The following is a 27,986-nucleotide window of genomic DNA, read 5'->3' as shown; positions in this document are numbered from 1 at the left end:
TTACAGATTTAAATAGAATAGTTTATTATCTATTACAGAAATGAAAGATGTGATGAGTACAAAACCAATGGTGAGAATGAAGTTATGATTTGTCAGAGCTGCAGCCGATGTTAATTCTTTCCTTGGATTGACGCATTCCTAGATTTAAAAGAAATGAAAGTAAACATCATGAAATGTCCCCCGTTTCATGCATCATTATTAGAAACATAATAAAGTTTAATTTAAAGGAACTACTATCGAACTAGAACAAGACTGAAGGGAAAGAAACTTTGTGTATTATATCCGAGTGATCGTAATAAACGGATTTCTAGGAAATGAAATGTTCTTGCATAAAAGCGAACTTAATAAAAATGACTGTTTAGAGAAGATTTTTTTTTTCATTATTTACAGAAGTAGAAATTAAAGGGGTCAGCGTTGTTTGAAAAGTTTTTTCTCCGTTTTTTCAATGGTGGCGCCTGTCGAACGGGCTGTCCATTTATGATGTGACACTTTTTTCAACAAATTTGAGCCCTCTCCCTCAAATATCGACAATTTTAATGATTTTTTATGTTAATTAGAATAATTCTTCGGTCATTTTGTAATACTGCTTTTGAGTTGAAAGGCAATTTCTTTCAGTGTTTTAAAATGGAATTTTTAAAAATAAATTGCACTTGTTACTCTTTTAACTAAATTTTGCAATAGGGCCGTTCCACGGAAAACGGTAATTTTTCGCCGCTCGTGACGCTTCATACACTTAATAAAGAATGATAATTTAAAAGGTTAATGAATGAAATTTTGTTGCTTAAGAAATCACAAACGTATGAGTGACTTCTTAAGCAAAATATTGCGTCATTGCCTTTCAAAATGTATAGTCTCGATAACTTGAAGTTTATAACTCGAATATTCCACTATCTCGAAGTTTTATCGGGTCCCAAACTCTTGAGACTATAGTAGAAACTTCCCATAACTCAAACTACCGATAACTCGAACGTTTTAGCTGGTCGCTTGGGACTTCAAGTTATCGCGAGTTGACGTTTTTTTTTTTTTAAATGAATTATAGAAACCGTCATGTGCGGCAAAAATGACCAGAACAAAGCCATACACATATGAGGCAGTGAGAAGCAAAGGGATATAAGTGAACATTTTCAAGTTTTGAGCAAAACGCGTTTAAAGATGACATCCTAGGTAAGCTTTTATTGAATTTTTTTTTCAAAATCATGCTGTATAGAAGCAACTACCAGGTCTACTAGTACCATCTCTTGACCCAAGGCAGAGAAGAGGTTCCTCTACCATGTGTACTGGTTATCTCCATTTTTTTAATTTGGCCACTAACATCCTTTTGCTTCTCACTGCCTCTTACATTATTTTATTTATTTATTTATTATTGTTATTATTATTATTATTATTTTTTTTTTGACGATGTAAATCATTATTTCACGACAAATGAGATATGTTTCGTTTACGTTGGAACCTTAGCTTTCGAAACCTACGATTTGTTTTGCCATTGCTGTATTAGTACAGCAAAAATACTAAACAGTGTTTTCAGCAAACTACACGAGGTTGATTTTGGATGTCCCGCACGTGACGCATGCAAATAAAATTTTTAAGTAACAAAGTTATTTAATGAAAATAATATTGTGTCAGGAGTAGGGGAGACTATTGTACCTTTGACCACTTCTAAAACGTTTTGGTTTTCAAAAAAAGAATGTGTGATATTTATGGTTTTTAGTTATTAAAACTTAACTTCAAGCCTTTTTGCATAAGTAAAAAAATATTTCGGTTTATAAAAAAATATTTTTCTATTTTTGTATATTTTTCACAAATTTTATGTCATTTGGTCTATGGTACATGATGCTCGTGTACCTTAAGACAAACCTCTTGTACTTACTTAACTGCATAACTTACGTTGTATTCAAGTTTATTGGACCCACTTTCATTCAACTTTCTTAAATGCCTAGTAATGGTTGACCTGCTCAGTTTGAATACTTTTTCGGTCTCTCTAAAAGTTTTTTTTTTTTTTGTTTGTCAGGATCATTACTTCTTATTGTTTCAATAGCATTTTGCAATGCCTCAGCATCTACTGGATCTCTCTTGATTCCAGTTTTACTTCGAGGCATGATCAATCACTACAACCTATTGTATCTATTGTACCTTGATTCCAGTGGTTCAAGGAACAGGATGGAGCTTGGTTTCAAGATACACGAAGATGCATGCTTATACAAAAGTGGCTACCGTAACCTAACAGCTACATAAAAAGTAAAGACTAAATGTTGAATACATTTTCCGAGAGATAGGCAATATATATAACGGTTAATCAGTTGGGTAATACTAGTCTTTGAAAATCCAATTTCATTTAAGTAACACTGGAATTATTTACTTTTGTTTGCACAAATCACAAAACAATCACTGTCCACATAAAAGCTGGAGTTTCAACCTGCAACTCACTCTGGCAGATCGAGAGACTGTCATGACTGACATAGTAATGTAATGTGATTCCTCACTAGGTAAAAGCGATAGCTGATTAGAGTGCATGGCACAAGGTACATCATGGTCAAGGTACAACAGTCTCCCCTGTGTTTGTCTCAAATGTAAAGATTAAAAAAAGTGCTTACTCTTGTTAAATTAAAATATTAGGATCGATAACAAAATGTTGGTGAAATTATCGAATCGGATTGTCCCGCACGTGACGGTTGAATGAGCAAATAGTATCTCAGCTAAGAAATACGAGCAACCTGGTACCACCAGCCGCGCCCGCTAAGGGGTTAAAATTCCTGCACGTTCACTTGATTATTACTTACCGCGTATTGTATTGGTACGTAATCTTTCTCTGAGTCATCCCGTTCTGCGCACTCTTTTCTCCAATCGTGCGGTACTATGGGCTTGATGAAACGTTCGAATGATTCTATGGGGCAGTATTCATCGCAGCCATGTAACTTGAACACGAAGGGCTCCTCCAAGCGCCTTTCCGGGTGGGTGGAATTGAATAGAACAAATCGAACCGAATAGTTGTCTTGATAGTCCCTGTACAGTTCGAACACGATAGTTGCGGCGTGTGGGGCATGTTTCATGTCGTACAGGAGCAGGGCGCACTGGATTGCTGCTACGTTGCTTCCGTGCTGTTAGGGAAAAATAATCCTTGTTGTGAGAACGTGTTCTTGCAAAATCAGAATTATAGATTTGCAAGTGAACAGAATAATTCAAGGAAATACCAAACATAGGGGAGAAGGTGGTAATATAAAACAGCTACAGCTTCTTTCTGCTTATCTACTGGCCCTATCTATGTTTATTAAAGTAAACTTATTTAATGGCAATCATAATAGTTGCTGTACCGCGTGGCATCAGTAAAGCTTGTTTTGTTTATGGTGAAACGGGCGGATCTTTATTTATGCAGTTCTAAAAAATTTCATAAGGTAAGTTTCATGAATATTTTTCACATCCATATTGATAAATGTAAGACATTGTTAATATTGTTTTTATTGACTGTAAGATTGAACAGTAAAATAACTGGATAAAATTGTTGATAAATATTTTTCAAACTAAAAATTCATGGGATCGTTTTAAATTGGAGATTGGTGGTAATATGAAACAATGTATTCCATATTATCACCTCTTTTACTTTATACATGCGGCACCGGCACGACTTTGCCCGAAACAGAAAATTAAAAGGTAATTTGGTTTGCCTGTATATTTACAAATAATGAATGATGAATTTCTCGCCTATTTGCTAATTTGTTCGCCCACGTTATTGTAATTTGCTCGTTCTATGTTATGGTAATTTATTCGTCCATGTTATGATAATTTGCTCTTTAAAATGGGCTTAAAATTGGAATAGAGAAAGAACAAAATTGAATTTTCGAAAAATCGCTTCGAGGCGCATACACCCCTGCTACAAACTAATTTTGTACCAAAATCATGAAAATCGGTTTAACGGTTTAGGCGCTATGCTCATCACAGAAATCCAGACAGAGATCTGCACAAAGATCCAGATATCCAGATGGTGATTACACGGCTTTGCCCGTTGTTGAAAATTAAAAGGTCATTCGGTTCGCCTGTATATTTACAAATAATAATGGATGACGAATTTCTTGCCAATTGGCTATGTTCATTCGCTTTCCCATTCCACGTCATGCTAATTTTGTAATTTACTCTTCCATCTTATGATAATTTTGCTCCGGAAAATGGGCTTAAAATTAAAATAGAAAAAAAAACCAAAATCGAATTTTCGAAAAATCGCTTCGAGGTGCACACCTTCATGCTACAAACTAACTTTCTGCTAAATTTCATGAAAATCGGCCCAACGGTCTAGATGCTATGCGCGTCACAGAGATCCAGACATCCTACAGACAACCAGACAGAGAGACTTTGAGCTTTATTATTAGTAAAGATGTCAAAAAGGAAAAAAATGATTAAATGTGTTGTACGCCAACAATGGGCACATGTTTTATGCAGTGGGTGCGAAGGTGACATTTATATTTGACTTTTGTTCCTAAGTGTGACTAATTTGAAATTTATGATTTTTTTACAAGCAATATTTTACAGGAAAAAAATCCTCTGTATGTTTTTTGATAAAATATATATATATATATATTTTACAATACTTTCCTTAAAATGTTCATGTTTTCATTTTTCTAGTAATGTTCTCTGAAATAAATAACCCAATAAATATTTTTTTGTTTCACTCTTCATTGTTCTATATTACCACCCCACTTTCTAAGCCAGCTGTTATTGTAGATGTTTGAAGAAAAAGTAATTGTCTTCAAATCGTTTAATGTTTTACCTTCCAATAACTTTAAACGTTGAGTGGTAGGATATTTTGTCAAATTATGGTAGTCATTATTGAAAAAATTCCATTAAAGAGTGCATTTTTTATTAAAAAATAAAAAGTGGTCCATGTTACCATCTTCTCCGCTATAGTTGGGGCAAACCTAACCTGGCAGCGTCGTAATGCTGTGACTTAGGATCTGAGTAGCCTCCACAAAACTGTTGCCCCAACTGTAGTTACTGCATTTAGAGATTGCAGTTTCACTCTTGTTAGAGAAACTGTAGTTTTAATAGAGTGCCAATTTTAAAACTAGCAATCAGTGTGCGGTTAATCTCAGTTATCATGATTGGCGCAACCCCCTCCCAACTATACAGCACTAGTTATGCATAATGTACGTTAAGTAACAAGCAATCGTACTTGCTGAATGATTGTTACTTATTCCGTCATTAAAACTTACTTTCAAAAGAACATGATTTGTTGATTGTAAACAGGGGTGCCCACCCCTAAGGGCACGGGCGCACCCCCTCAATATCGCGGAGACTCCCAAAAGCAAGAGCCCCCGAAAATGAGAAAAATACCCCTCAAAACACCCCCCTTAAGAACTTCAATGGCCCAACCTGCACCATGAGCCCCCCCCCCCCCTAGGTGGGCACCTTTGATTGTAAGATACTTAAAGAAAAGTAGTTACAGTGTACAACAGCAACTAAGACGACAGCAACGTATTTTGTCGCAGTTGAGTCATGCGCAAGAAAAGGTTGGCAAAGGGTTTTGAATTACATGAAGAATTTCAAAATGAAAGTTTACTTTATGGGATCAGATACGTCAGCAGGACAAGTCAATGAGAACATTGTGTTACCACGAATATTTTTTTGCTCATCTTGATGTTATTCGTTCGACCGATAAGGTAAATGGTAAAATGCATACGGTTGTTTTTTCCGAAAACGAAACAGATTTGTGGTAAAAGTAAATTCAAGGGCGAATGCTGGGAAAATCATTTTTAACTACGATTTTCAGTGTGTTAAAAATTCGAATGTCCTACTTACCCCTGAATAGCCGTAAACTTTAATATCTTTATGTTCTCCGTCAATCCGAGATTTCATTCGATCGAAAATTAATCCTAATATCGGACCTGGAAAAGAAATTTAAATATTAAATATATCTACTTGGTTGTTCCAAAAATTCCATTCTTAACTGCAGAAATAAAAATAAATAATTAAATAAATAAATAAAAATAAAAGTTCCTTAAAAGTACTCTAAAAAAAAAAGATTATCTCATATTTCCACTTCCATTAGCATCAAATTGTAGTTTTTTCTGTACGGAATGAATTTGAAAACGGAAAGACAAGCCTTAATTTTCTTTTGATGCCTTGTCTAATACTCGCTGGTTAATAAATTTTGGGTAATTCGTCGAAAAAAACTATCTACAACATTATAAACTCATTTAATTTTTCTCTTTTTGGTTCAGTATCAGTTTTAACCGAGAACAATTTTCGTGGTTTATTTCAGTTTTATCGTATGCAAGTTCATACACTTGACTGTTCTAAAGATAGGATAGCGACACCAATAACAGACAAGAATCCTGTAACAGGCAGTCGTAAGTTTGGATTTAAATAATAATAATTTTAGGCGGTTAAAACTGATGTTGCTGCGATCCATGAATACAATGCAATCATCTAGTGTTATCAGAGTGAATTTTATGGGCCAGTTGGTATTTACAAGGCAGTGGTGGAAGGCTAGGAACAGCCACCACGAGGTCTACCGGTGTTTCATGTTCATTTCAATTTAATAAGGTTTTAGTTCTGAAAATAAAGAATTTTTGCACATTTTGAAGAGAAAAGGGGAATTCTGTCCATTACTCACCCTTTCCTCATCCGATCTGTTGCTGGGTATCATCAGAATTTTCGATGTCTGTTACTGGGGGGTTGGACCTTTTTTCAAAATTGAGCAAATAAAAATAGAACTAACTACATGAAATACACCGCCAGCTCAGTCAATTCCAGCCGTGCTTATTAGCACTCATCAGCCCGGCATAGGACTAACTGAGCTGGAGGTGGAAAACCTCTTAAGGAAGCCAAGAGTGCCAAACAAACCAGTCACTTGTCTGGCCAGTGCTAACTCTATGTTAGCTACCAGTTTGTTTGGCACTCTTGGCTTCCTTAAGAGGTTTTTCATCTCCAGCTCAGTCACTTTCCTATGTCGGGCTGATGAGTGCTAATAAGCACGAAACTGCAGTCCTCGGCTGGAATTGACTGAGCTGGCGGTGTATTTCATGTATTGCCGCCTTAGCCCTGGCTATAGGGCGGTAACTTACTGAATAGAACTTCCTAGTTCAGAGGATCCAGAAGCAGTCAAACGTTAGATGAGATGTAGTTGCACGAGAGAAAAATAGTTTTAGAAGTTGAAATAGAATGAAAGGCTCGGAAAATTAGAATTCACCTGAGATGGATTTCTTAAGCATATTTGTTACTGGTGCAGTTACTCTATTTCTTTTCGTTTAGAACAACACCAAAGAAACGTGATGGTCTAATTATCTGAAGTTTGATTCACCTACCTCCTCGAAGTCGGTGCTGAACTTTCGTAGCGAAATGCCAGTAGTATCCCACGTCTGTTTGGTGAATGAGTTCATCCCAACTCTGAACGGCCCACTCGGGAATGGTCAGATTACTGTCCCCCTGGGAAAAGAGATTCTATATAGCGTGACTTAAGGGGAGCCAGTGCCCTAAGTTCTTTCAAAAATTCGATTTTTTTAATTTTTATATATTTTGAAACTCCATTTCAATACTTTTTTAATAATACTAACTTCTTGATCGTGCTCTTATTAGCAGTAAGTTTAAATAAGCTTAAAAAAAATGTAAACCCATTTTGATGAAGTATGATTTTCCCCTTTAAATTGCAATATCTCGAAATGGTATTTTTGAAACTAAATGTTCCTTTTTTTTCAGAAACTAAGTTGTGGCGCTGCAATCGTTTTTTTTTTTTTCGGTACAATTCACTGATTTTTTTTTTTTTTTTTTGCAGTAAACACTTCTTTTTACAGTAATATTTACCACAAAGGTTTCCTGAATTTTTAACAGTGTATGTAATCCTCAAAAGAAAAACGCGACTTTCGGGTGCATACCTTTTTTTTTTTTTTTTTTGGAACACATCTAAAATTATGAACTGAATCCTTGCTCCATTTGATGGCTCTGGACTTAAATCTTAATTAAAACCTTAGATCTTTATTATTTAAATGGAGCGAACGTGGTTCTCTTTCAGTTCTCTTTACACTATTCAGATGTGGCCGAAAAGGCCTTCCGGAGCGCTTGCAGTGCTAGCTCTCCTACTCTGACGCTAAAGATTTCATTTTTTCCTTAAATTTTTTTACCTTAAAACGGATATTTTAATGAGTTGCGTCTGATGCTAAAGAGAACTTTATACAAGTGCACATAATACATGCATTGAACCTTACACATCACAATTCAAAGAGTGATTACATACATGTTTCAACATACCTCCACCGACAGGGTTTTATACACATCACCCGCACCTTCAAAAGTTGAACAGGGGCTCCCACTCTTATTATGAACAAATTCATAGAAGGTCTGAAAAAGAAAGATGGATAATACGTACAAACATGTTCTTTTCGAGTGAACTGAAAAGCATTGAAATTTGAAACAAAACGTGCTGATGTGTGTGTGCATCACATGACAACCTTTTACTCTAATTTAATGTAATTTCCCCATTACTGGAAATTTTAATTTGATTCAATAGTTAACTCTCTAAATATCACCAAAAGTGGCCAATTTGAAACAGATTTAAAAAAAAAAGGCCAAATTTATCGCCAAGTTGGCGACCAAAGGACTGGTGATATATCGCCGTGTCCGCCAAATTATAACACAACTTGAGTTTACATCGAAATTAACAATGATTTCCCCCCCAAAAGGGGCAAAAGACCCCTATAGAAACACCCGAATGCAACCAAAAGGGGAGGTGCACAACTAGACCTCAATAGGAGTCTACGTACCAAATTTCAACTTTCTAGGACTTACCGTTCTTTAGTTATGCGACATATATCCGCAAATACGCACATCCGCACATACGCACATCCGCACATACGCACATACATACTTACATTCATACATGCAGACGTCACGAGAAAATGCGTGGTAATTAACTCGAGAATCGTCATTATGGACATTTCGCGTGTCTATATGTTCTTAGGCACTTATCCACGTGTGGTCGAGTTGAAAAAAAAAAAAAAAAAACTCAACATTCATTCGGGGGTGAGTAAAATGGAAATTAAGGTCCATTTTTGAGTGAATATTTTTTCTTGAATACAATACTTCCTTTTTTGAAAAGGAAAGTAAAAATAATCTGCTAAAAAAAAGCACACACACACACACATACAGCTTTAGGAAAACTTAAGACACAAAATAGTTGCTACACTCATGTCTTTCCCTGAGATATAATATGATAACCAAGTAAAAAAAAAAATCATTTTCATTAGGGTATAACGAAAGAACTCTCTTCTTTTCTCAGCTTCGAAGTACTATCAAAAATCGTATGAAAATTTAGGTTCTGCAGTCAAAATCTTTATTATTTCTCACAAAAGTTATTCTATAAATAATTGATAGTTTTTAATAACTCAAAATAATGGTTGGGTGATGCACTCACGTACGGACGTTAAAGGCGGTACTTCAAAAAATGAAGAGTTTTTTTTAGCATTTTCTTACACCTATAACAGTATGACAAACGCAAAGAATGTGTAAAAAGGAACATTAATGCATCAAAAGAGTGTCCCAGAGTAAGCAGAAAAACACGATCCCCCTCCCCCTAAATGACGGGGCTCTTGACACACGAAAACATACGGTAAGGTGTCTTGACAAATTTATAAATGTATGTTTGTATTCGCGAAAATGAAAAAAATGTACGCATTATTAAAAGAAGTACCTTGTATTGGCCCACAAATCTTAGAACTTCTTCCGATTTTGTCAGTCGTCGCTTCACCTCTTCATATTTTGGGCAGTTGGGGTTAGATTGCAAATGCTGAAAAGATGGAAAAAACATTAAGGGGAGGACTCGTAAGGTAATCCCCTTCTCCCTTATACCCCTAATACCCTTCCACCAAGGGCCTGATTACCGCACAGGCCGACTAGGCCTGGGCCTGGGGTCCCATCTTCCTAAGGGGCCCCAAATTACTAAAAGAATCATGCATAGCATTGCAACTATACGACAAATACATGCATTTTTCAACTTATAATAAAAATTATTACTTGTTAATTAGAAAAAAACTTCATTAAAGGAAATTTTTTAACTTTGCCAGTAATGAATAAATTGTGTCACAATTGTGAGGGGCCCCAAAGGGAATTCATAAATACACATGATAAATGATTTATATATAAGTTCTGTGATAGGCAAGGAGGCCTCTAAAAAGGTATTCTGACTGGCCCCAAGCCTGTAAATCAACCACTGCATTCCGCTTTAGTCTTCAGGGGGCCTCCAAATTATTGTGGGCCTAGGGCCTCGCTTTTAGTTAGTCGGGCCCTGCTTCCACCGTTCATAGCTTTCTACAACTTATTGTATGTTTGGCATTATTGTCCTACTTGTAGGTCCATGCATGTATTTTCTATCATTCAAGCAATTAATTTGAAGTAATCGTATGGCTGTGATGCGTATATTCTGCAATGAAATCCTTAGAAATTGAAGAACGACAAACGTGCGTGAAAGTTTCAATGAAGTGATTGCAAAAATTGTTTTAAGGACCTATTATAGCGCAGTAACTCGAAGAGACAGGTTAGTTATGAAGAATACATTCTTCACCTAAAAGTCAGTATGGTTATCAATCTTTCCCCACAAAAATTATAATGCAATACAATTCCAACTATCACTTATTTTTGCAACACTAACTGCTTAATAATACAAAAATGCACGTTTTGTTTAAGACATCCTAACGACAATCACAGACTAAACTACAATTGTCTGCCTCCCTCCCCCCCCCATTACCACGTCACACACCCGCACACAAATTCAGTAGCAATGCTAATCATAGAAAATTTTAAAAGCTACAAATGAAGCAGTGAGAAGCAAAGGGGTGCAAGTGGACATTTTCAAGTTTTGAGTAAAACGCGTTTAAAGATAACGTCCCAAGTAAGCTTTCATTGATTTTGCATCTACCAGGGCTACTAGTTCTATCTCTTGCCCGAAGACAGAAGAAAGGTTCCCTTACTATTTCTAGTGGTTATCTCCAAATTTTTAATTTTTTCACTTACATCCCTTTGGTTCTTTCTGCCTCAAATGAGAAAGGAAATAAAAAACGTTTCATTAAAAAAATTAATGAAGAAAAAAAAAAAATTCTGTATATGACTTCAAAAAAAAAAAAAAAAAAAAAAAAGATAAACGAAATTGAAAAAATTAATGGTGGGCGCATTTTTACGAAGCACAATTAGTTTTTTTTTTTTCAATGTCAATTTCAACGATCAAAGGGACCTCTGGACCTCAAACTATGAAAGTCTGCGTGCCAGGCGCCTTACCTTCAGAAGACAACACAATAGATGGTGGTGCCATCTATGGACAATTCAAGAATTTAGAACCAGACCAGGAGCCGAATATCTTTCTGATCTGACACCCCAGAGGTATCGTTTCGCTTGGAGGACATTGTGACCACGCGCATATTTAACGTCGCCCAGTCACCATTAATGACGACGGTGGATCTTCGACCAGCGAGGATCGAACCCGAAGCCCTCCGACTAATAGGTGTAACGTTCCACACACACACACACACACATACACACACACACACACACACACATATATATATATATATATATATATATATATATATATATATATATATATATATATATATATATATATATATATATATATATATATATATATATAGTCTTTTTTAAAAAAAAAACTTCAATTGTTAGAGGAACCTTTCCCCATGGTCTCCAATCTCCAAAAACTGCGCATCGACCTACGCAGAGTTCGTAATTTCTTGCAAACGAAAGCAACATGGACGACACTACTTGTTTGGAAGAAGCCGAAAGATGAACAAGGTTTTTTACATGAAGTAAGTTGTTATTTTCTGTATACTTTTATCACAAAATATCAATGGTTATAACCTTGTCAGATATATGTAAGAAATCATGAACATATAGTATTTCGTAGCTTCAATCTTTCAAAACCTTTCGGAGCTTTACTTCACTTTGCGTGCTTCCTTTTAAAATTGGATCTAACATTTCCGAAAGTAATATATTGTGAACTGTTTGAAATTCATTGAAGATTTTTTTTCGCACGACGATAAAGAACTCATAAGTAATGGTTTCACACATTTCTATTTCAAAATTGCGTTTCTTCAAACATAAATGACTTGCTTTTGGGGCTTGCATGTCTTTATATAAGTTTTGTATTAATTGAGATCAAATGGTATATGTTGTGTGGTTTAGTACGATTCTGTGGTAGGTTGATACAATAGCAAATATTGAAGCAAAAAATAAGGTGCTGATTGAAAAGACGAGTTTTAGAAGTACCTAAAAGATTAAATTTATTTCTAGAATGTGTTAATCATATCTCATATAGTATTTAAATATTGAGTTTTAAATTTACGAACTAAATTATAACTGTTTTAAAATACTTTCTAAAAGCACGGCACCCACATGGGGGAGGGGGGGAGTGGCTCGCGGATACCACAACAATAGACTGACTCTTAAAAGGAGCCAGAGATTTAAAAAAAAGTGATTAAAATTTATTTTTTACATACATTGACAAAAATTTAAAGAACCCAAGATGCGATTTAGCAAAAGGGACCCCTTAGAAGGTCATTTATACAAGTATTAAATTTCCCAATATGCTCTGAAAACGGGACAAGCTTTAAACAGTTAAAATGATTCCCTCGGTAAAAAAAAATATAGCAGTATTAATATGCGTAAATATTGTAATCTAACAATAATAATTAACCGCACATTGTGGTTTAAAAATGATTTTTTGTGAAGCAATAATCAACTGATAACTTCAAATGAGTCCTTTGGTGTCCTAAAACCTAATTTTAGATTTGATTCATAAAATTAAAGACATGTACTTATGTATGCCTACATTTTTTGAAATTTCATGATGTTGGAAATTAGGAACTTATTCCATCAAAAATCATTTCATTTTTGTACTAATTATATCCTTTTTAAGTGTGAATGTAACGGATCATAAGGGACTTAACTTTCCCTTAACTTGACAAAAGAAATCCTAAAATCACGTTTTCAGACTTTGTAGAGTCTATTTTCTGCTTGCATACCAACACAAACAACACTGATGACGAACATCACAAACAATCCCCAACTAAATTGTCGATTGTTACAGAAATGGGAGCAGTAGATTTTTGGCATTTATCTAAATTTTCATTCAATATTACTTAAAACATTTTTTAAAACAGTTTTTGGATGCTTGATATTAGATCATTATTGTATTTATTTTACATTTTCTCTCTAGTTTCAGACTGGTTTTTGTTGTGATGTTATCAAATGTGATTAGTGAAAATTCTTCTTTTACAATTTATAGTAGCGTTTTTATCAGTAATAAAAGCACATTTTAAAAGTGTATCACTTCAATAATTTATTAAATAGTAGGGTTAGTTTGGGGAAGTGGGTCACTGGAGTAAGTGAGTCACCCCCCTGAAACTGAAATAGGGGTATCATTTTTATACTTTTTTGCATGTCATGTTTCATCACAGTTTAGCATAGATTTGGGTTTTGTGGAAATTTTTTTTCTAGGTCATAAAACTTAGTCAAAAAAAAAAAAAAAAAAAATTGCAAGTTTAAGGAACATTTTTCAAAGAAGTGTTTCCCGGTTTTTTTTTTTTTTTAATATATATATTTTTTAATGATCATTAAACTTTCGTGCATAGTTTAACTTAAAGTGCAAATTGTAACAAGAATGTTTGAATAAAATATTATTAATAATTGTTTAAGAGGAGGGGTCCCACTCAACCTTTTAATTTTTCCTATAAGGGCTCTGTAGGTCCCCTCACTATGGGGTAAGTGAGTACCCCCATACTAGTGAAGATTTTAAAACCAAAAGCAACTCTGATGAAATATTTGTGTTAGTGAAATAGAAGACAACTATGATGACTCTTAGTAGGAATTGATACTTCAGCTACAAAACTACTAAAGCTGCTGATTATATATGCGTCAAAATTACATTTAAAGTATTATGTAGGTGTCTAACGTTGGAAGTTGATGATACAAATAATAATAAAAAAAAAACACTTCTGAATTTGCAAAATCGAATAGAAATAGTGGTTTTTTATTGGCCTGCTGCAGATGATTTCGGAATTCATAATGAGGCTGAAGTGGATAATAGTTCTTCTTAGCCAACTTTACATTGACGCAGCCATTTAATGTTTCCAATCTCTTTTTCAGCTTATAGTTTGTCAAATTTACCAAAATTGATCTTAACTGTATTAAGTATGTTAAACACGTAATACAGTTAAGATGAATTAAAAGTAACACGTGTTAAAAAAGTCAAGTAAGAATTTAAAAGTAAAATATGTATTTATTGAGGTTTCAAAAAATTTCACAGATGCAATTGCTTTGTTTCTTGTTTTAAAATTTTCCGTCATGCAGGTTTAAAAAAAAGTCATTACCTCATAAATGGGTGCATTTACAAAACAATAATTCATACTAAAAATTAACATACTTTATTAAGTAAACCCCCCTCATCCCTTTTTTAGATGTGCTTGATTTAAATTAAAAAAAAGGCAGATGATTCAGTTTCCCCTTATGTAGAGTAAATGAGACACTCATCTGATTTTTTTTAAAAAAATATAATCGTCAAGATTATTTAAAGAATTATTTTAGAAAATATTGATTTACTTTTGTTTATTAATAATATCCAAGATGAAATGAGACAATACGTTTCATTTTTTTTTCTTCAAAACTTTTCTTAAAAGGGGTACCACATACCCCAGCCAACCTACAAAGAATTGTTGTTTAAAATACTAATGCTGTGTTATCTGCGGGACATATTTTTTTTTTAATCTGCTAATAGGCATGTTAAAAATCATTTCTATAAACGTTAATTTTGACAAATTATTTTAATTTGTTTCACATACTTTGAAAATGCTATAAAATATTTTTGATATGCTGCGTTTAGTCTAAAAGAGATGAAGATAATTACTGTAATAAAATCTACGTAAAACTTGCTCAGTATGTTTTAAAGTATTCTCGTCCTCACCCCTCCTTACAAAAATTACTCCAGTACATAAACTAAGACCGCACAACAGCCATCCTCCACGGGCGGCTTAGCTGCGGCCTTTCGCACTTTCAAAAAAAAAAAAAAAAAAAAGAGAGAAAAGAAAGAAAAAAGAAAAAAAAAATTGAGAGCACGGTTTCAAATTACGTTTCTTGCAATCACGAATTGCACTAGGACCCTACTCGTTAGGTTTCTTGTTTCTAATAACATTCAAATGAATGCCAGGGCTTGATGTTATGAGCTGGATTCTGGGTTTTGGACGCCACCACCGAAGACGAGGGACTTTCTCGTGGAGGCCCGTGGATCAGAGGACATGGACGCCACCACCGAGGACGAGGGACATTCTCGTGGAGGCCCGTGGATCAGAGGACATGGACGCCACCACCGAGGACGAGGGACATTCTCGTGGAGGCCCGCACACAAGAGGAGTTTGCGTTACAAGCATAGAAAAATAAAATCAAAGGATATCCACTGCTTTCAAGTGAGAAAAATAAGCAATCGAGATTGCTTAAAAAAGATTATCTTAAGAGTAACTGAATGCAGATAAACACATCCGTTTTAACTATGAGCAAAATCCATTTTTTTTTAATTTCTATTTACTTCTCTCCTTTCCAATGACATCAATCCTTTCAAGGTTACCGAAACCTGACTAGTTAAAATTTAATTCTTAAATCTATGCTACTTGCTGATTTTTAGATCTACACTATTGTCCGTTTTTTACGAGAAGACACTTCGCCACGCCTCCTCGATTGCAGAGTACCATTTTACGCGGGGGTGATCGGTAAGCAATCCACGCGCTTCTAAAGGAGACAAAACCAGACATCCTTAACTTGGGCGTGCATTTTAATGTGCAACAAAGTCTTAGCGTCCTTTACATCACTTGCTTCACTTGTCTGATGTCATTTTAGTTAAGCCTACATTTTAAAAGCTGCTGCTTTTACAACAAAATGCTATGACCTGATTATGCCTTCTGCCAAAAACAGCGAAATAGAATCATCGGATACCACGTGACGAGGAAGGAGTCAAGTGCCTTCTCCTGAAAAACGGACAAACGAGTAAACGACAGACTAGTTTTGTTCCAAAAATTCTCGTTAGTGTTTAAACATAGTTTCTTCTGTTTCAGTTTATTTGTTTGCACGATTTCTTAGCTATGAGAGTATAATTCGTTGGCAATGATGAACCATCTTTCAGAAACATTTATTTGCATTTTTTAAAACCACTTTTACCGTTCTTAGCAATAGTTTAAATGTCTGAATTTTATTCATTTTTTAAAAAATTTTCATACACTAGAATTGTTTTTAGATCTATTTTGCAGATTATCTGAATAAATCATTTATCCGCGGCTGCTGTGCCATTTCGTTCCACGGATAATCGAGAGTTTATTTAATCGAGAGTACAAGTAGACAATCTCTTAAGAAGCTGCGACTCTTTTAGTAACTGATACAGCTTCTTCTTAAGTAACATTAAGATTTTACTTAAGAAGAAGGGCTATCGGTTTCTAGAAACATTTATGGAATTGTAGTGTACTAGAGATTGTCTAGTCGTGCTGCAGTTTTTATTTTAAATTTATTTTACTAGCTGCATTACCCGGCGTTGCACAGTCTACCTCGAAAGTTAAAGTTGTGTAAAGTGAGGCATGTTCAACAATTAGGCTTAGAAAAAAAGAAAAAAAAATATATGAATTTGAATTTTTGGCATATTGAATTAAAATTATGTTTTTCGCAATAACAGGCGTGTGTGTTTGTGTAGGCGCATGTGTGTGGGTGCGAGTGTGTGTGTGTATGTATGCATGTGTGTGCGTGTTGTGTATGCAGTGCTGTGTGTGTACGCGCGTGTGTGTGTGTGTAGGCGTTCGTGCATGCGTGTGTATGTAGGCTTATGTGTTTGTGTATGTGTTCAGGCATGAGTATGTGTGTGTAGGAGTGTGTGTTTGTGTCTGTGAGCAGGCGTGAGTGTGTGTATGTGTATGCATGGGTGTGTAGGATATGGACCCAACCTGGAGACTGTTTTCGCTAGAGGAGCAGCACCGTGAGGCGAGTCGACGCGACGATGGTGCTGGCAGAGGGAGGTGGTGGGAAAATGAAATGATAGAGGAATTCAAAACAGTCAAATGAGAACAATAAGCAATAGTGATTGCTCAAAAAAATTAAAGTGCAAAATTTCCCGGAAATGTGTAGAAAGAGCAATTGTATGACTGAAAATTTAAATTTAGATTCCTTGGGAATTTTTTTTTTAATTTAAAAATTCAGTCATTATTTAGTCATCCGTGAAACGTTCCGTTTCACGGATTTTCTTGTGAAGTGCCCCAAGGTGATTCACTCCCTCCCCCCCCATTGGGGCGAAAAAAAACCTATGTAAATTTCGGACTATCAAATGACATCTGTGACATGTTTGGCAAAAATCCGACGTAAACTGGATTTTCACAATGGAAATTCCGTGACGTGTTTTCGCACCCCGCTCCCCATCGTTCATAGTTAGGCGAAAAACTCTGAGTAACAATTTTAGAGTATCAAAATACCTACGCGCCAAATTTGCAAAGATATGCTACGAAAACTGTAGATTTTTGCATACCCCCCCCCCCCCCCGTGGGAGGAAGGTTTCCCCCCACTGCGAACAAAAGCTATCCTATTTGAATTCTTGAGCGGCAAAGGACCTGTCCGTAAAACTTTGCGAAAATCCGACGTAAACTGAGGATTTGCATTAGGGAAAGCCCCGTGGTGTGTTTTCGCACCCCCTCTCTCATAGGCTCATAGGTAGGCAAAAAACTCCCTATGACTATTAATGAGTGTCAAAGAACATCTGCGCCAAATTTGGCAAAGGTCCGATGAAAACTGTGGCTTTGTATAAAGTAACCCCCGGATGGAAGAGAGAGTTGCCCCCCCCCCCCCCCATTTGCGAACGAAAACTACTTTACGTGACTTCTTGAGCATCAAAGGACCTCTCTGCTAAATTTCGCAAAAATCTGACCTAAATTGGATTTGTACAAAGAACATACACACACACACACACACAAATAAACTTCCATTTTTATATATACTCGTACAGTGTATTATTTTCTTTAGTGTAGGCGAAAACTAAAGGTTTTCAGGGTAAAATTTTCTAATCAATCCCCAAGGAATGCAGTTAAATTTAACACACACGTAGTTCATTTATTTAGAAAATAATATTGACAGTTTACAGATAATTGAGGGTTTCCTGACACCTAAACAACGTCAAACTTTACAGACATATATAAAGTGTTATTAAATATAGAGAAAGTGGTGAGATGTTACTTAAAAACGAGTAACTTTCCAAGGAAGTGCGATTAAACGTTACTCCTAATAAAGTATAACATTACCTAAAAACCTTTTATACAGCTTGCTGACAACTGTGGTGTAACTTTACACAGAAATTAGTGAAGCGATGTGTAACTTTACACCAGTTATATTAAGTTACTCCAGAGTAGTGAAGGCAGCTAAGCTGCCGTCCATTTTATGGACTAACGTTACACAAAGTTGTTTACAGTGTTGTGTGAATCAAATCACTATTGCAGTATCCTTAGTTTCAGCATTTTAATTTGCTTCCTCACACACTGAATCGAATTTTTATAAGTTGAATAAATAAGTTTGTCTGTAGTCTTCTTTTTTCCATCCTTAAAACTTCGGTTAACCCAAATTTTCGATAGTACGAATAGATAGCTACCCTAATAACTTTACATGCGTGATGGTGCTCGCTCTACCTACAGAGGATAGAAGAATTCCCAGGTCCAGGGGAGGGGCAGAGATCTCATAATTCCACCTACTTCTACAGGACTTAGCATTTTCTAAAATTGCCTTTTGGGTATCTCAGTTTAAATTATCGCAGAAAAACTTCAGACCCCCACATGTCGCTGAATACACTCACGACCCCCTGCCGATTTCTGCAGTCATATTTTAATAATGACCCCTTTCAAAACAAGAAGCCAGACTCACCCTGCATTCTTTTTCAGTAATTGTTTGCTGCAGTTAATTGTTTGTTGTAAACATAAAAGCGTCGAAAATATCACCTGTAAATTTTTTATTTTGACTTGGTGTTTAAGTAAAAAAAAATGCTTTTAAAATGGCTAAATCAGGGGTGCCCAAACTACGGTCTACGTGTCAGATGTGGCCTGCGAAGCCGATCATTGTGGCCGTTGTTATGTTCAGTGTAACGGATCGAAAAATATGTTCTGGGACCTAATAAAACAACAGATCGCCTGTATTCTGTATTACGAATGATTTTTGAAAATTTGAAGCCAAACAGTTAGAGATTTGTTTCTAAAAAACAGATGGAAACTTCGTATCAACCAAACGAGCTTGTACTTATGATAACACCAATTCTTAGACATTTTCTTTCATTTTCTGCATTTTCCCATGCTATATATGAGAAAAATTTAAAAGGTTTAAACATATTTTAATTTTATGTGTCCTGGCCCTCGATATTCATCTTAGTATGACGTGCAGCTATCGAGTAAAAAGATAGGGCACCATCTACATCAATGAAACAGAAAGTAATGTTTAAACGTTATACCATATCTTCTTCTTCAGGAACGTAGAGCACGGGAATTGGTTGCCATGGTATTTCGGCGAATGCCCACTCTTCATCAGGTGGATACATTCCAGCAAGAAAGCAGTACGCACTGTACATGCTTCGGGAAGCGTTAGAGCTCATCATCTCCATCTGCATTAGAAAGATGCCATTTGTAACTTAAAAGATATAAACAGATCGATAAACGAAGTTATTTGTGGTTTTATGAACCTTGTTTTGTTTAAAAATATGTTAGCTAACCTTTCGACTGTCATGCCCCAAGTTTGCTAGCACAAGATGCCATGAAGAAGCTTGAAATAAAATATGTGCTCTGAAGAAGCTAGAAGCACATATTTTGTTCTAAAGATTGAAGTGCATGTTGCGCACTGAAGATTGAAGTGCTGGTTGTGCTCGGAAGAAGAGGGAAGTGTATGTTGTGCGTTGAAGAAGATTGAAATGCGTTTTGTGCTCTGAAAATTGAAGCGTATGTTGTTCTCCGAAAATTGAACTGCATGTCGTGCTCTGAAAATTAATGAGCATGCTGTTCTTTGAAGATTGAAGTGGATGCTGTGTTCTGAAGAAGTCTGAAGTTCATGTTGTGCTTTGACGAAGATTAAACGGCATGTTGCGCTGTGAAAAAGACTGAACTGCATTTTGCGCTCTGAAAGAGATGGAAGTACATGCTATATGTTTTGAAGAAGATTGAAGTGCATACTGTGCTCTGAAGAAGATTTGAATGCATACGAGTATAGTGCTTTGACGAGGATTGAACTGCAGTCCGTACTGTGAAGATTGAAGTGCCTTTTGCATCCTAAAGAGGAGTGAAGTGCATGTTATAATCTGAAGACTGAAGTGCGTGTTGTACACTGAAGATTGAAACTCATGTTGTGCTCCGAAAATTGAAGTGCTTGTTGTGCTCTGAAGAAGACTGAAGTGTATGTTGTGCGTTGATGAAGATTGAATTGATTGAAGAGCATGTTGTGTTCCAAAGATTAAAGTACGTTTTGTGCTCTAAAACCTGAAATGCATGTTGTCCCCTTAAAATTAAACTGCATGTTGAGCTCTGAAAATTATAGTGCATATTATTTTCAGTGCATATTACATGCTTTGAAAAAGACTGAAATACATGTTGTGAGTTAAACAAGATTGAGGTGCGTGCTGTGCTGTGATAATTAAAGCGCATATTGTGTTCCGAAGAAGACTGAAGTTCATGTTGCGCTTTGAAGACTGAATGGCATGTTACACTGCGAAGAAGACTGAACTGCATGTTGGGCTCTGAAGAAGACTGAACTGCTTGTTGAACTCTGAAGAAGATTGAAGTGCAGGATACGTTCTGAAGAAGATTGAAGTGCATGTTGTGCTCTGGAGAAAATTTAACTGCATGAAGTACTCTGAAGAGGATTGAACTGCAGTCTGTACTGTGAAGGTTGATGGGCAAGTTGTACTCTAAAGAAGAGTGAAGTGCATGTTTTGCTTTGAAGAAGCTTGAAGTGCATGTTGTGCTCTGAAGTAACTTGAGCTTGAGGCATGTCTGGCGAAACATTAGCAACTAAAATTCCTGTGTGAACCACGGCTCATAAATACACAAATGATTTTATAAATTGAAAAAAGCTTTTTGGCTCTTCTCCCTTGAAGTAAAAATTGTAGCAGTCACATTTTATTTCTGGTATCTTCTTCCACTTATATTCACTTCACTGATAGAACGCAATAATTACAAATATATTTGTTTTCAATACGCACTAGTCTTTTTTTTGTCAGTCGTTATATTCATGCATTCGACATATTTGTACAGACAGACAATTTATAGTTGAGTTACTACAATCTGGTCAATAATGGAATACACGTGGAACGAACCTATGTTGAAAGATTATAGCACCTGATAAGCCGACAAACTTTCGAAAAGTTGCTCCACAAACTTCGACTTGTAATGCAAATCTTTACCATATGCATACTAGAAGAACGCGTTTTTACTTAAACCGTTCAATAATGTCCCTAAAGTTAGTCTAACGTCGTGTACATTTTCAAAGCACTTTTAATGAGATCAAAAGCTTGCCTTCAGTTTGAAAAAGACTAAGATTTAATGATAGTGATTAACACTGAAATCTCAAGAGTGGTAAGCAGAACATTTAGCAGATCAAATATTTTCAGAATAGTTTCCCATAAAAATTCTTCTTACTGTCAGAAATTTAAAAAAATGTTCCACTTTACTGCTAATGCTCAAGTACTTTCATCTGGCCTCTTGAAGCGGTACTTACTTCATTTGGGTTGCTTGAAATTAGGTGCGAATACCTTTTCTTCAAATGGTCCCCCATCACGTACAGTTGTAATCTTCCTAGCTGAAATGAAAACATGTAATCATTTATATTTCAAAAAAATATATATATATATATATATATATATAAAAATTAATTTGAATTTTTGGCATCTTGAATTCAAATTATGTTTTTCGCAATCACGAGCGTGTGTGTTTGTGTAGGCGCATGTGTGTGGGTGCGTGGGTGCGTAAGTGTATGTATGCATGTGTGTGAGTGAGTGTTGTGTACGTGCGTGTGCGTGTAGGTGTTCGTGTGTGTGTATGTGTGTGTAGGTGTTCGTGTGTGTGTGTGTGTGTAGGCGTTCGTGTGTGTGTGTGTAGGCGTTCGTGTGTGTGTGTGTAGGCGTTCGTGTGTGTGTGTGTGTAGGCGTTCGTGTGTGTGTGTGTAGGCGTTCGTGTGTGTGGGACATGGACGCCACCGCCCAGCAAAAGTGGATTTTGGGGGACAGTGGTCAGGACCAGCCGCGCCGCCGCCGGTGGACGGTGGTGCTGCAGGCCTGGTCCAAGCTGAAAAAGGAACCGGAACATCAAGGACGGTCAAGTGAGAACAATAAGCAATCGTGATTGCTCAAAAAAAAAAAAAAACATTAAATTTATATGAGTTGTATTGTATTCAAGTAAACTATTTCAAAAAATAATAATTTTCATTTTTAAATTTAATTTATTCTTGGAAACACTTTTTGTGGGATTTATTAAAAAATATATATACATATTTTTCATCAATTGAAGTACTTTCTGACAGATAGGTTTCTGTCATTTTCGGGATATTTAAATTGTAAGTTGAATATTTCGTGCATGAAAAGTAAAATAAGAAACAACAACGTCAAATAGCACAAATTGCAGATTACTGCAGGCACGTGTTTCGGCGTTGAAAGGAACGCCTTTACAGTACAAAAGAAATGAGCTTGAGGATGAAAGACATCCGACAAAAGTCCTTTTGTCGGATGTCCTTTCATCCATAAACTCATTTCTCTTGCATTGAAAAAGGCGGTCCACACGTGTCTGCAATAACCTGCAGTTGTTCTAACTGACGTTGTTATTTCTTATTTTACTATTTAAATTGTGTTGAACATTTTGTTTCAAACAACAATTTTTAAGTATATTTCTTTGTCATTTTTGAAATTAGTAATGCTTAAATTATTCTAAGAAATTCTATGATTATGATATTTAATATATAGTTATGATTCAAATAAAAACACGTTCACATACCCAAACGTTCTTCCGGGTCAGAGCATAAAATAATTTCCTTAATTAACTGCGTAAAAATTAAGGCTTGAAGCATTGCACATCGTACAAACGTCGTCAAAATTTTCAGTTTCAAAATTTAGTACCTTCGATTATTCTCATGATTTTGCATCTTGGAGTAAGATCTAATGAAGCCGCACATTGGATCTTCATCCTTTGCCGACCAAGGACTGCCTCAAGAAGATTCAATATGTTCTTCCAATTGGAGCCACTATTGGCAGGTTGCCATTACTTATTAAGAAATTTTGCGCTCAATTGCCCACCAGATGAAGACATGCAGGCTTGAAAGATTTTTCAAAAATTTTCCAAGCCAAAAAATATTCAAGTGATATTTTACATGTTGCATAATTATGCACCATGGACGCTGCCAAATTTTTGTACCTTGAAACTGTTCCGACTGGAACCAGGTATTAACCCGCTACAAGGGCGTAAGATTCCAACGTTAACCCACTAAGCCGGCTGAACGTCATAGTAAGTCAATTGTTTGAAAGATGTTTCATTCTAAACAAGAAAACAAAAGTTGAACATGCAAAGAACTGACCAAAATTGAGAAGCATGTAAAATTTCTGACAGTGCTGGAAAAATTAAAAGCTTCGTTCACCATGTTCATTGAAAAAATATACAAATGCCATTGAAAACATAAAGTATCGGAAACTTTAAATGTAGAGCGTTTGAAAAACTTACTTTGGTAAGCTGCCCCAACCCTTCGCTCCACAACTCTTTTGGATTGGGATCGGTTTTGTATAACCTGAAGGGAGATCTGTGACCATGCTTAAATATCTGTTGAGAAAGAAACAAAAAAATATTTTTCCTAAAACATTTTCTTCTAGAAGTTAAAAATATTCAAATTTCAAATCTCAGATTAAAATTTTTCTATTAGTCAAAAATAGTGCTTTTCAAACCCTTTATTTATTTATTTATTTATTTTATCGCGGACCGTCATTAAATTTCATAGAAAAAATTTACAGACTGGCGTTTTTTATAACAAAAAAGAACCATTACTAGGTATACGTGAAATACACCGCTAGCTCAGTCATTTCCAGCCGAGGACTGCAGTTTCGTGCTTAATAGCACTCATCAGCCCGGCATAGGAAAGTGACTGAGCTGGAGATGGAAAACCTCTTAAGGAAGCCAAGAGTGCGAAACAAACTGGTAGCCAATATAGAATTAGCAGCCCAGACGAGTGACCGAAGTAATGGTTCGGTTCAACTCGAAGATTGAACGCAAGGCAAGGTATATTCAGTAACTTACCGCCCATTAGCCAGGGCTAAAGCAGAAATACGTGAAATACACCGCCAGCTCAGTCATTTCCAGCCGAGGACTGCAGTTTCGTGCTTATTAGCACTCATCAGCCCGGCATAAGAAAGTGACTGAGCTGGAGATGGAAAACCTCTTAAGGAAGCCAAGAGTGCGAAACAAACTGGTAGCCAATATAGAATTAGCAGCCCAGACGAGTGACCGAAGCAATGGTTCGGTTCAACTCGAAGATTGAACGCAAGGCAAGGTATATTCAGTAACTTACCGCCCATTAGCCAGGGCTAAAGCAGAAATACTTGAAATACACCGCCAGCTCAGTCATTTCCAGCCGAGGACTGCAGTTTCGTGCTTATTAGCACTCATCAGCCCGGCATAGGAAAGTGACTGAGCTGGAGATGGAAAACCTCTTAAGGAAGCCAAGAGTGCGAAACAAACTGGTAGCCAATATAGAATTAGCAGCCCAGACGAGTGACCGAAGCTCACTAGGTTTACGAAGTTTACTAGGTATGCAAGAAATACTAAGTAAGCTATTAGTAACATATTTACTATTATTTACCCACAGGAATATTTAAATGCAAAGACAAGCAATTATTGTACTCGTTAAATGTAAATAAAATTTTTCAAAAATAAATAAATAAATAAATAAATAAATAAATAAATAAATAAATAAATAAATAAATAAATAAATAAATAAATAAATAAATAAATAAATAAATAAATAAATAAATAAATAAATAAATAAATAAATAAATAAATAAATAAATAAATAAATAAATAAATAAATAAATAAATAAATAAATAAATAAATAAATAAATAAATAAATAAATAAATAAATAAATAAATAAATAAATAAATAAATAAATAAATAAATAAATAAATAAATAAATAAATAAATAAATAAATAAATAAATAAATAAATAAATAAATAAATAAATAAATAAATAAATAAATAAATAAATAAATAAATAAATAAATAAATAAATAAATAAATAAATAAATAAATAAATAAATAAATAAATAAATAAATAAATAAATAAATAAATAAATAAATAAATAAATAAATAAATAAATAAATAAATAAATAAATAAATAAATAAATAAATAAATAAATAAATAAATAAATAAATAAATAAATAAATAAATAAATAAATAAATAAATAAATAAATAAATAAATAAATAAATAAATAAATAAATAAAAAAAATCACATTATTAAAATGTACCAAATCCAGTCCTATTAAAAATTAAAATAATTAGTATAGTAACAATATAAATTATAACTATAATAACAATAAGCGGAACGTTACAATTGCCAAATAGAAACATCTTTCAAAGTTAAATACCTTCAAGGACAAAAGTATAAATTATCCTAAAATTATGGCATCAGCGTAAGCACAAATTTTTATCATTAAAAAAAATAATAATAAAATCTTCTTTTAACGCGGGAAGAAGACAATGTCTATGCCTGAGAAGCGGTCGATCTTTCCCGCGGACGGTGCTGGAAGTATTGAGAGCAGGGCGTCAAAGTTGGGCTAATTTTGAGGTAAGAGTTGGAGGCGAGACGCTTTTTTTTTTCCAAGAGTCGGGGAGTTGGTCGTTTTGTCTACCAATCTGCCAGTTCTACCGAGCAAGGGTCGGAGTCGGGTATTTTACCTCCGACTCCACAGTTCTGGTTGAAAGCAACAGGCTTAAAGTAATAATAATTTTACGATGTTTAAAAGTTAAAAGATCTGCAATCGTAAATACAAGGTGTCCCAAAACTACCGCATAAACTCTGCACAGCTAGTTCCTCATTGGGAGTACATAAAAACTGCCCAAAGAAGCGTTCCTTTTACGATCAGTAGTTTACGAGAAAAACGCGAAAAACAAGGTATGACATTACTGCCGGTGCAAGAAAAAACTTTATTGTACACTTGTATATATATATATATATATATATATATATATATATATATATATATATATATATATATATATATATATATATATATATATATATATATATATATATATATATATATATAACCCGCACGACTTTGCCGGTAGTAGAAAATTAAAAGGTCATTTGGTTCGTCTGTATATTTACAAATACTGGATGATTAATTTCTCGCCAATTTGCTATGTTCATTTGCTTGCCCCTGTTACGGTTCCTCGTTATGATAATTTGGTAATTTACTGGTTCTTGTTGTGATAACTTGCTCGGTAAAATTTTCTTAAAATTGAAATAGAAAAAGAACAAAATTGAATTTTTGAACAATCGCTTTGAGGTGCACACCCTTATGCTGTAAACGAATTCTGTGCCCAATTTCATGGAAATCAGCCGAACGCTATGCGCGTCACAGAGATCCTGACGGATATCCAGACAGAGAGAGATCCAGAGTGACTTTCAGCTTTATTATTAGTAAAGATATCAACAGTAGTATACGTACATTACGTATAACAACAAATACGTGTAATGACGTTTTAAACATTACCGTCTGGAAAAATATGCGAATACTGTTGTTGATATATCCAATAAAATGTTTTTTCCTTGCACCATCAGTGACGTCATGCTTTGTTTTTCGTATTTTTCTCGTAAACTATGGATCGTACACGAGCGCTTCTTTGGGCAGTTTGTATGCATACTCAGAACGAGGAATCTAGTTGTTCAAGTTTATGCGATCGTTTTGGGACACCCTGTATAATTAAAATTTATTACCATAGTTGTAATGATGCTAATGATGTTAGTAGTTTTTTTAAACTGGAGCTTAATGCGCCTAAAACAAGTCTAGATGGCAGTGCAAAGTATCACAAAATTTTTTTGTAGCATTAATCCTTTTACTAAATTTTGAAGTTAAACTTCAAGATAACAGTTACAACTCGAAAATTTTCCTGAAGTTTTCGATTCATTTTAAATCACTTCAACGCATTTAGCTGAAATGACAGTTATATTCATTTCAATAAAATAATCAAATGTTCTTGCTTAGCTGGATCGAATAAATACTTGGAATTCGTATTAAAATTAGCAAAATTTGAAAATGTTGAAAAGAAAATGAATAAAAAAAATAGTTTTGAACGTAATTAAAAAAACCTGCTGGAAAAAAAATCAATCTCAATTACATTACGTATTTCATTCAGAATTTTAATTCTTTAAAAAAAGTTAACCATTCACATTCCATTATGTTCTAAAATTACAATAAATTTAAAACATAATAGTATATAGTAAAATAAGCTAAATTATTTTTTAAGTCAACTTTTAAACAATATCCAATAGTTATGTAATCAAATTAGTACTTACCACTTGAATTTGGATCAAGTCTCTATGAGGCTGATGCCTCACAAATTCGTGTTTACCAGAAAATAAAAGTTCAACAGCGTTGAATATATAATCCTTAGCCAGAAATAAAATGACAAAGTAGAATGCCAACAACAGGCTTTGCAGACGAGGCTTCGCGATGCTCGAAAAAATTAAATATAAGTTCCTCAACAAACAGTTACAGAGATCGCAAGCCATGATGGAATGGCAACATCTGCTGAGAAGAAAACAGCTTCCCCTTTGATTCGCTCGTTCACTTATAATTTGCAAATACAGCTGGCAATTCGGTACTGAAAATATCGTTTGCAGGAACTAAAGTGAGGCGTTTATTTGCCGAGAAGGTAAATAACGATTTCTCTCGAGTTTGCCCGCAGTGTTCGTTTCGT

General features: G+C 34.9%; 1 protein-coding gene across 1 annotated transcript; it reads right to left on the bottom strand.

Moving 5' to 3' along the window:
* Positions 1–27,843, bottom strand: LOC129223283 (lysosomal acid phosphatase-like). The gene is made up of 10 exons (XM_054857848.1): positions 27,583–27,843; positions 23,733–23,828; positions 21,745–21,825; positions 19,493–19,642; positions 9,671–9,766; positions 8,233–8,322; positions 7,293–7,413; positions 5,785–5,870; positions 2,778–3,095; positions 1–138 (listed from the first exon to the last, which is right to left on the bottom strand). The coding sequence occupies exons 1-10, from the start codon at positions 27,796–27,798 to the stop codon at positions 1–3; spliced, it is 1,392 nt and encodes a 463-aa protein (XP_054713823.1). The 5' UTR covers positions 27,799–27,843.
* Positions 27,844–27,986: the final 143 nt, after the last annotated feature.

The sequence above is a fragment of the Uloborus diversus genome, chromosome 5 (assembly GCF_026930045.1).
Source record: "Uloborus diversus isolate 005 chromosome 5, Udiv.v.3.1, whole genome shotgun sequence".
Taxonomy (NCBI): domain Eukaryota; kingdom Metazoa; phylum Arthropoda; class Arachnida; order Araneae; family Uloboridae; genus Uloborus; species Uloborus diversus.
This window is presented reverse-complemented; position numbering and strand designations above follow the sequence as displayed.

Excerpts from the sequence above, each read along its gene's own strand:
- LOC129223283 (XM_054857848.1), bottom strand. The coding sequence starts at position 27,798 with ATGGCTTGCGATCTCTGTAACTGTTTGTTGAGGAACTTATATTTAATT. Across the intron at positions 19,643-21,744 it reads TTTCAAGCAACCCAAATGAA|ATGGAGATGATGAGCTCTAA; the intron begins GTAAGTACCGCT and ends TTTCTAATGCAG. Across the intron at positions 139-2,777 it reads ACGTACCAATACAATACGCG|GAATGCGTCAATCCAAGGAA; the intron begins GTAAGTAATAAT and ends TTTTAAATCTAG.